This window comes from Schistocerca americana, chromosome 6 (assembly GCF_021461395.2).
Source record: "Schistocerca americana isolate TAMUIC-IGC-003095 chromosome 6, iqSchAmer2.1, whole genome shotgun sequence".
In the NCBI taxonomy this organism is placed as follows: domain Eukaryota; kingdom Metazoa; phylum Arthropoda; class Insecta; order Orthoptera; family Acrididae; genus Schistocerca; species Schistocerca americana.
The window spans coordinates 430,939,497-430,949,984 of record NC_060124.1 but is presented as its reverse complement, the minus strand read 5'-3'; the positions used below and the strand labels follow the sequence as shown (position 1 = coordinate 430,949,984).

General features: G+C 37.7%; 1 protein-coding gene across 2 annotated transcripts in view; it reads right to left on the bottom strand.

Annotated features, from left to right (window-relative positions):
* Positions 1 to 3,715: 3,715 nt before the first annotated feature.
* The window catches only part of LOC124619639 (oxidative stress-induced growth inhibitor 1-like), a 120,661-nt gene continuing 113,888 nt past the window's right edge, over positions 3,716 to 10,488 (bottom strand). For both annotated transcript variants that reach the window (XM_047146158.1, XM_047146159.1), the window contains exons 5-6: positions 10,074 to 10,442; positions 3,716 to 8,214 (exon numbers count right to left, since the gene is read on the bottom strand). In XM_047146158.1, the coding sequence (XP_047002114.1) occupies positions 7,795 to 8,214; positions 10,074 to 10,442 (789 nt within the window). In that variant the 3' untranslated portion in view covers positions 3,716 to 7,794. The remainder of the gene's footprint in view (positions 8,215 to 10,073; positions 10,443 to 10,488) is intronic.

Here is a 10,488-nt window from a genome sequence, read left to right as displayed (position 1 = left end):
ATGGGCTGGGGTCCTATGGTCCAACTGAACCAATCATGGATTGGAAATGGTTACGTTTAGCTACTTGAGCTCATTTTCATCCATTCATGTACTTCATATTCTCAAACAATGATGGAATTTTTATGGATGACATTGAGCCATGTCACCGGGCCCCAATGGTTTCCTATTTGTTTGAAGAACATTTGGACAATTCAAGTGAATGACTCTGCCACCCAGGCTGCCCAACATGAATCCCATTGAACATTTATAGGACATAACTGAGATATCAGTTCATGCACAAAATCCTGCACTAGCAACACTTTCACAATTATGGATGGCTATGGAGGCACCATGGCTCATTATTTCTGCAGGAGACTTCCGACGACTTGTAGAGTCCGTGCCACATCGAGTTGCTGCAGTACACTAGGTAAAAGGAGGTCTGACAAGATATTAGGAGGTATCCTATGACTTGTCACCTCAGTGTTTCAACTATTTATTCTTCTGGCAATGCAAAATATTTATTTCTTAACTGCATCAGTACATTAAATTGTCATCATATAGGTGTTATCTAACAAAATACTTCGCATAATGGCATTTATCACTAACATAAGATATTTGTATTTCTGTGTTTGGATTTTATGATGGAACACACACTGTTATGGTGTGTGTGTGTGTGTGTGTGTGTGTGTGTGTGTGTGTGTGTGTGTGTGCGCGCTCAAGTAACAGCCACTATTTTCTGTAAATGAATTTTTCTCTACAAGTAGAATTGTAGACTGGTCAACATGATACCATCACATGCTAAGCCACAAACTGGAAACATTTAAGAGCTGTGAAGTGCTGTTTATAACTGTTGTTTATAACATCAGTGCTGTGTAATACTTCTTGTCTGTTATCTGAGTTTTAGTCGCAATTTTAATATATAATCCCTAATACATGATGCTGAATGGTATTGACATGGTACTAAAGTATAGAGCATGAAAAGAATAACTAAAATGTTGAGTGCCACACACCAGGCCATGGCATCTGGTATGATGTTCTGCTGTGCCCACTGGCATGCACACACTGTCAGGCATAAGGCTCTGCAGTGGCCGGCAGTGGGCTTATGGCAGTTGAACATGTTATATGCCTCAGTGCATACTGTAATCTAATCTCATTCTTACAGTCCCTACAGAAGTAATACGGGGAAGGGGGTGGGGGGTGGCCCTTACATATTCATAGATTCATCAATAAAAGCTGGTTCCTGAAATTTTGTTTGGAGGTTTTCTTGTGATACTTTGTGTCTATTTTTAGGTCTCTGCCATTCAATTTCTCTGCCACCTCTATGATGTTCTCCCACGGGTCGAACAACCCTGTGACCATTCATGCTGTCCTCTATATACATTTACTATCCCTTTTAGTCTTAGTGGTATAGGTTCCACACACTTAAGCAATGTTCTAGGATTGATAATTACTTGAGAGAGATCCACTTCTGTCGCATTAATATTTATTTAAACCACAAAGAGGTTTCTGATTTAAAATCCCATGTTCAGGTGTATGAAACTGTAATATACAAAGGAGAGGAATGAAGAAATATAATGCAAAACATGTGTAAAAACCGTAAGTGCAGACTGCCAAAACAACGCAATTTACTAATAGTATTTGGTAATACATAACATGCAGTCAGGCTGGTCAGTGTGAGAGTTCCAGTCATCAAGTGTTGGGATAACTAGAAAAAAGAAAATGAGGGGTGGGGGATGGGAGGCAATAATGAAACTGACCTACAAATGTTAACATTTGGATGGGTGAGACAAATTAAGTAGGAGAGAACAACCACAATACATACACTTTCTATTGCAGGTCAGCCACATGGTATGAACACCAACCAGTTCTGCGTGCAGAACCACGCTGACAGTCTGGGAGCATGGTGCAGCGCAGGTGCCAATGATGTAAAAGCAAGTAAACTAATGTTGTCAATCATGATATAGAAAATCTGGACTACTATCATGAATACAAAGTTGAGTTCTTCATTCATTTAACTTTTGTTTGAAATCATCAACCTTGTCCATCATACCTGTAACTGAATCTTTCTCTCCTTGCTTTAAGAGGTTTAAGAAATTCAAATTGTTGGTGATGTTAACCATAAAACCAAGAACAGCAGTTCAAGGATTAAGCAGACGTAAAATTACAAGAGCATGTTGTCGCTGTGGAACGTAATCCAGTCAGTGTTGTTTCCATCATATAAAACTGCAATGGTGTGTTAAGGGAGCCTTGTATCACCAGGTGTGAATGATAGCATCAACTTGTACTTCATGTAAATTTAATTGCTGAGCAGCTGATACCTTGTGCACTGCCTGGACATTTTCGATTTATGTTGCCATTTTCTGGGATTCAGTCATCTTCAAGAGATTTATGGTTACTTTTGATTTCACTCGCTGTTGAAAGTGAAGACACAGGCTGAGTCTAAACTGTTTTCAAATTCGGATGACTTTCTAGTCATGACAAACTTCTCAGCACCAAGACTTCTGCAGTTGCACAGTGTTCCAGCTTAACGATTTGAATGAAACCTATGGCTATTTTAAAGCCCTCATATAAGTTATACTATTCCGTGTTTCAAAATAACTGGATCATTGTGTAACAAGCAACAAAATAAAAACAAATGTACAAATTGATAGTCTGGACACCTGCGTGACCAAGCAAGGTGGCGCAGTGGTTAGCATACTGGACTTGCATTCGGAAGAATGACAGTTCAAACCCACGTCCCATCATCCCAATTTAGGTTTTCTGTGATTTCCATAAATCAATTCAGGCAAATTCCAGGACGGTTCGTTTTGAAAGGGCCTGGCAGACTTCCTTCCCTAACCCAATGGGATCGTTGACCACTGTTTGGTCCCCTTCCCAGAATCAGTCAACCAACCAACTAACCAACCAACCAACCATCTATCTGTGTGCCAACTCAATACATTCTCCTCTTTCCCTTGTACAATCTACTGTTTAAAGTGTTTTTGCTCTAACTCTTGAAAGTTCCCTAGGACACTAGTTAATGAGATACGGTTTTTTGGTATGTATGTCTATGAAGCTGGTAATCATTTTTTCATTGTCTTTTCTGTACACACTTCTGACAAGATTAATGGAAAATTCAGGCATGAATTAGTCCTTAGACACTTCCATCTATCACTTGCAGTATTGCTACTGACACCACTGTAGCCTTGAGTAAGGATAGCAAGACTTGCCAATACATTAACCCACGAGTGATCACGCCATTTTTTTGTAACACGAAAAGGCACGTGGTGTACTATGTACATGTGTAAAGTATACCCGTCTTTATGTTACAAAGGTAAACATGTACGAGCAAAATCACAGTTTAATCAAATAATGATAAAGTGAACTAACATTACATGAGCTACATCACTATTTGACTAAACTACAATAAAATGAACTTTCATTAGATCATCTGTTGCCGTGTAAAAGTGTTGCCTCACATTAATTACCCACTCGAAGCATTAAACAGCACAGTTCCATCAGATACCTGCCAACTGCATATTTTATTACATATTATTTAGTAGACAACTGTCTCACTGTGGCGTTGTGCTGCTTGCTCAGAATCCGGGTCATTATCTTACACAATTGTGATTTCTTTCTCAACTGACTCACTGTTTTATATTACTGCAGCTCAATTGTATGACGACAAATTAGCACTGTTTTAGCTGAAGCAGTAATGAAGGAATAGGTACGGGTTTGCAATTGTAGAACAACAATAGAATGGTACAAGACAATGTTTATTGTGATTGGCGCACTTTATACATAGGTGCACCTGCTCAAAGGTTAAGCTTTACTCATTCTGTGCCCATGATTAGGGTACTGAATAGATCGTGGAACCTTGCTTACTGGTATATTTGCTGTTTCCGACAAAAAAAAGCAGCTTCATATTCCTAGCAATTATATATTGTGCATTTTCATTTCAGTATTGTCTTTTTTTTTATAGACAGTAACAGCTCAATTAACATTTTTATGAATACAAATAATCAGTCTCAAAATAAAAGCAGCAGCAACAGGTAGAGTATTGCAATTAAGATTAGTTGCCCACTTTCAAGTTCTGCTCATAGTTACTTACTACTATTCTATATTAAACAACGTTGAAATACAAGGTACATTTAATTTCAGTACAACACCTACTCTATTTCTGCAACAGGTTAGTATTATGAAACTGACAATTTAGAAAATTATGTAACTTGCAAAACATCAAATGAAACTTTACTTTGTCTAAATAAAAAGTTAAGAGGACATACATGAAAACTGTGCTTCATTTAACTTTCTCAAATGTTAGTTGGAAGACATACATAGCACCACTGTAATTTTTTCCTCTCTCATCAGCATTTTCATATTACAAGACGTATTAAATTTAAACTACTGCATTAAGCAGGTTTTAAGGAAAGGGAATCTTTTATCATTTGTCAAATAAATAATAATCTCAATTCTTTCTCTGGATCATATATTCATTCTCTATAGAAGTCGACTGAAAACACAAGTGGTTTCTCACTTAAACACATTGACTGCCACACATCCACCAGTGTTGACTGTTTCACCATCTGGCCAGGATGTCAGATGTGAGGTTCTGCTGTGGCTGCTGCCTGGTAAACGGCATCAGATGTAGGCTCTGCTGTGGGCACCAGCGGCCTCCTGGCAGTCAACGTGTTAAATACCAACTATTTATTTTCCCAAAACTGGTTGGAATCTGTGTATGTATCTTTCTATATAGCCACAATGTCCTTGATACTGTCATCAAATAAACTGCTTGCAGCAAAATATATTTCCTCTATCTCCCTTTATGTACGTACACAAGAATGTAAGCATCTGCTCCCCACTCCATTTTGTGTGTATTAAACCGCCATCGTATGTCATGAAGTAGCTATGGCATTGTGAGGTAGATTGACAGAGGAGACATCTAAACCGCAAAGACTATTTACTGTGATTCTTTGTGCAGATGTATTGTAGTAGCTCTACAGATACAGTCTCTAGTTTCTTCAGAAAGTGAAAGAGGTTGTCAAACATTTTTGGGGACAGTTCCTTCAGCTTAGTAGTACAGAGATATACGTGTAACTCCATGTTTTGCCCTGAATCATCTCATCTCAAACAGTATCTTTTAACTCTATTCTGAAGAATAGAGTAATGTGACAATAATAGCATATGGCCAGACAGGCTCTGGGAAAACATATTCAATGGGCACTTATCAGCATGTGTCAAAAAGTGAAATGGGTGTCATACCATAGCAATTAAGACATCTTTAAAGGAATGAAGAAACAGAATGACTGGCAATTTAGAGAAAATTTATCTTTCATGGGGCTCTTGCTCCCACTCACTGTGCTGTTGATGTTAGGGAAGCTGGAACCACCATAAACATTAAGTGCAAGTGATGGACTTTGAAGGAACTGTTACAGTCCCAGTCAGAGGTCTTTATGTGAAACAACTGGAGTGACAGTAATGAATGCACATTCAGGCAAGAGTCATGCAATTTTCACCAGAAGCACTGATCAGCTACACAGTAACAATATGTGGTAGATCAATTGCCAGAAAGGTTTAATGTTTTAGTAAAATCTGGCCAACAACTGTCAACAAATTACTTTTCAAGAATGATATGATAGTGCATAAAATACTAGCTAAATTTTCATACCAATGTTGTAAGTTTAATTTAAGGAAACTATAACAGAAGCATGAAAAGAAAATGTTGTTATACAAGATTTCATAACAAAAATAAATTACATCGATGACTGTATGGTCAATATCATTGAATGTCCAAGTAACTAAATAAATCTGGGAATCTACTGGTGCCAAAATTTCTAAACAGAGAAGACATTTAGGCTTAAGATTATAGTAAACGTCTTAATAACATTCATCCCCACTAACAGTAACAACACAATTTAGGGAGTACAAGCTAGTTATACTGCTTTTCAACAGTTGTGTCAGACCCTGCACAATAGAGGACAGGGATTTAACAATATCTCGACAAAATTTTGATGTTATGGTTGGGGTCTACCACCCACAGCCACAGGGCTTTTTATTTCCACAGATTGTTATCTGAAGCAATATTTAAACATTATTTCCACAGCAGTAACACAGATCACTAGCATTAACCGCAATGTCAGTATGCTCAAGTGTGGACAATCTGTTTACATCACATATGCCAAATATATGGGGCACTTAATTTCAATTTTGCTTATGAATGACTGACATTAAGCCCTTTGTTTTGCTTACACTCAAACCTACAGATGTCAGACACTAAGATTGGAACCAAACACTGTATGTCGATAGAGTATCAACCAAAACTGATTTAGGTCATACTATGTGCTGTTGACCAGCAGAACGGGCGTAAACGTTAATTAAAAGAACTAAGGGGCACAGGAAAAGCATAACTGTGAGGAACTAGTATGTACAGCTCCTGTGTAAAAGTAGGTAGAATGTTAAATCGTCATACCAGTGCTCCTAAGTTTATACCCCAATAGTGACAATTTTTTTACTGTATTATGCGCAAAAGTGTTATATGGGGCTATTAATACTTCCACAAGTGTGACGCAATTGTTTCTTTGTTCTAGTGTTCCGATAGTTTATGTTTATTATATGACACTACAAATACAATAGCTGGTTTATCACAAATGTTATCTGTTCAGTCGCACGTCCGACAGAAGACCACACCCAAATGTACTCTCTAGGTTTGCTACTTTCAACAAAAGAAGTGAAAGCAGACTACCAAATGAACATTGCTACAAACTCCGAAAAGTCCTTTCACATGTCAGGAAAATGTTCTCCCCTACAACCGTTTCATATATAAACAGTTGAAACAAATTGTCATCTGTGGAATTTCAATGCAGAATCTTTGACACGATAACCTGACACACTACAAACTCACTCACACGAGAGCTACAAGATCATCTCTCACTAATATGCTTTTCCGATGTTCTGCAGTTGTGGTGCTACTTTTAATTACTATTTACACATTTTCTACTGGATGACAGCACATAGCACGAACTAAATCAGTGTTTTGGTTGATAGTCTATCTACATACATGTCTAGTACCAAACTGAGTGTCTGACACCTGGAGGTTTGGGTGTTAGTGCGAAACCAAATTTAATCAGTCAGAGTCTGACCGAACTTTGAGGATGTGAAACAAGTTTAATATTTAATGTAGTGCTAGAGTGTGGTATAAAAGTAATGTCATTACTAGCAAAGATCTTTTTCCCCACTGAAATGTTTAATTCTTTCTGCAAAATCTCTAATGACAACAACAATGGTCTAATGAACAGTCCCATCACCTACTACTATTTCCCCAGTGAAATACTGCTTTATGTATGTAATTTATTTTCCTGTAAATACTGCCAGTGTTAAAAAATAAAATCTTCATGCTTTTAAATTTTTTGGGTGAAATAATGATAAAACAACACAAATAAATAAAATTCTGCTTATATATTTTAAAAATGATATGAAAATAAATAAATAGACATCAATGCATCATGGAACATAAAAATAGCACCCACCAATACAGCTTGCTGCATTAATATACTGATTTTGGACTCAATATTAGAGTCAGTAAACATAGGACTGACAATATGAAAAACTATATCCTACACACATATTTACAAAATCATTCAGTATCTGATCAGAATACCATTGTCACATCAAGGATCAGTTTATACACAACAGGAAATTAATAAAATAATATCACAGACATGTTGAATTTATATACAGCGATCCACAGATGCCACTGTAGTAGCTGGCAAGTTACCCAGCTGTTGGTGTTTTCATAGCACAATAAGAAAGTCAACCAAGTTTCATCCCTTATGTTGGTTACGTAAGGTCACCAAGCAGAGATGCAGCAACAGCATGGGCTCCAGCAGCAGCAAATCGCACGAAGGTGTCACCGACAAGAGGTCCTAAAGCGTAAAGACCTGCAGGAGCATGGAGCACTTTGTGAGTATAAGGATCCACAGCAATTGGATTACGACGTGGATCCACTGGCTTTGCTGAATTACATGTAAGTTGTGCCACAAGCTCTTCAGGAATAAATGAGAGATTAGGCCTAGCACCAGTCAGGATAGCAGCAGCACACACTTGGACTCGCTCTCTTTTCCCGTCCGCTCCACGAATAAGCACTGATCGAACAGCCTGTGAACCTGTCCCTTCCTCAGAGAACTCCAATACAGCAGCATCTGCCAGAGCCTGGTACCTTGGGTAACAGTGACCTCCATCAGCCATCATTTGACGTACCTGAAAGTAAATATTTCACTTTATCTTTGCCTTTACTGAACACACATTCATCTCAAAGGAAAAGCAACACTGAAGAAAACAAGTTATCAAATCACCTGTATGACTGCACCAATTACTTAATGTTGGGTACAACTTCATAAAGTGTCAAGAAGTATGTTTTAAGAAAGAGAGCAACTGAAATGAAATGAATGGGCTGTAAAGCAGAAATTCTGTGAAATGAAATCGCCAGCAGCAGCAGAGAGAGAGAGAGAGAGAGAGAGAGAGAGAGAGAGAGAGAGAGAGAGAGCGAGCTTATGAACTCCGAACTGTTTAATACGAATGCGTAAGTACTTTAAACATTGTTCTTCCTTACTTGTTTTGTGAAATAAAGAATAATATTGTATTTTATTCTAGGATATTAACTGCTATGTAGTCAATGAATGAAGACAGTAATGAGGATTTATTAATTTAGTCAGGAGTGTATTTTCTGTATGCCATGTATAAATAATTGTTTGAAGTCCTGAAATACGATACGTGATTTGTAGAAAAAGGAGTGACGTTTAGAAAACTGATGTACATAGACAAAACTCCTTGTATAATATTTGAATATTGTAGGTGAATAGTATAATAATAATAATAATAATAATAATAATAATAATAATAATGTGTAACTCAATGCCCTGATGCAAGTCTTTTAACTTGCATAGCCATAACCTACCCCTATTATCCAAGTAGGAAGAGGGGACCTAAAGTTTAATGTCGAATCTGAACCACATGATGTTCTAGTAACTATTCACGCAGATTAAAATGCAGACTGAAAAATCCATCATCCGACTGGGATTTAATCCTGCAACCTCTCTGTTTCCATGCATGCACTTTATCACTTGATCACCAGGCAAGCTAATGTTAAAGCAGACCACTAGTTTGTACAAAAATATATGCATTTCCATTCAAATTAGGAAGAGTGTAACAATGAATACTAAAAACACTCACTTTTATAAACAATTGTGCCATTAATAAATGAAACCTATGATTATTATAAAACTAGAAACGTGCATGTGGCACAGGCAGAGAGAGTGAATTTTTTTGTGGAGACCGGTTTGAAGAACACACTATTTTCACTTGGCATTTACTGAGAGAATGAAAGTTAATATAACTGTCAAGGTAACCCTGGCCAAACCATTATGTGGCCAAGGTAAGTATCTAGTCAGGACGGCAATTGGTAACAGGAAGTCTTATATCTCCTGCTGACATGTAGTGCTGTGTTGGGTGTGGAAGTACACAATAACACACCAGTTTGTTATACTGAGTTTGTATGACTTTTGTTTTTGATTTAAGTTACAGGGTTTAGAAAGGTAAAACTGTAATATCCCACTATACTCACAGGCTGTGTGTCACACATCTGAATCTGTTTAAGAATCTCTCTAGCTTTCACAACTTTTTTTGGGAATACAGAAATACAAAAGGTCAGTTCCACCTAAAAATGATCCAAACAGTTTCTTGCATGTACTACATGGTGGATATATTTTTTTCAGAAACCTAGGTAATAAGTGAATCCTTGCATTGAACTCTTTATGAGCCATTTGATCCTTTCTCCCCCACACCAATTCCTACGTTTCCCATTCCCACATCCGGTTTTAGAATCATTTCCTTTATTTCATTAGCACTGTTACATCAGGCCCTATTTATTTTTAGTAAGAAGATCTTCTATTTTTATGAGAGTTCATTTCATTAACTTTTCTTTCCCTTGTGTGAGATATCAGATTCAGTTTCAAGTTGTATTGATCAACACCAACCTCTCTTCCCCTGTGTTATTTGTCACATCACTACATTTAGTTCAGAACAGCAGAAAATTAAAACCAATATACACCAAGACTTACCTTATGGTACTCAGGATAAACATTCTCAGGCAGCACATGATCAAACAGCGGTGCATCAAGACGCCTCCGAAACACGTGTAGGACTGGAAGAGAACGGAAGCGGGCAGCTATGACAGCATCAGCAGCACTCAACCCTGCACCTACGATAAGCACAGGGTTTACGCCAGTGCCTATCATACCAGGACAGTCAAGAGCTCGCTCCAAGGAGGCGGCATCATGGAAAACCCATCGCAAGCTGTCTTCACCAGGCACTCCCAATTGATTAGGTACATCATGTGCTCCAGTTGCCAGGACCACTGTCCTGCATTTGTAATTAAATACTGCACGACCATCAGTTGCTTCCACCCTCCACAGCTTGTCAGAACTTTCCTGAAAATATCAAGAAAAACACTTGCTTACACATATTTAACAATTT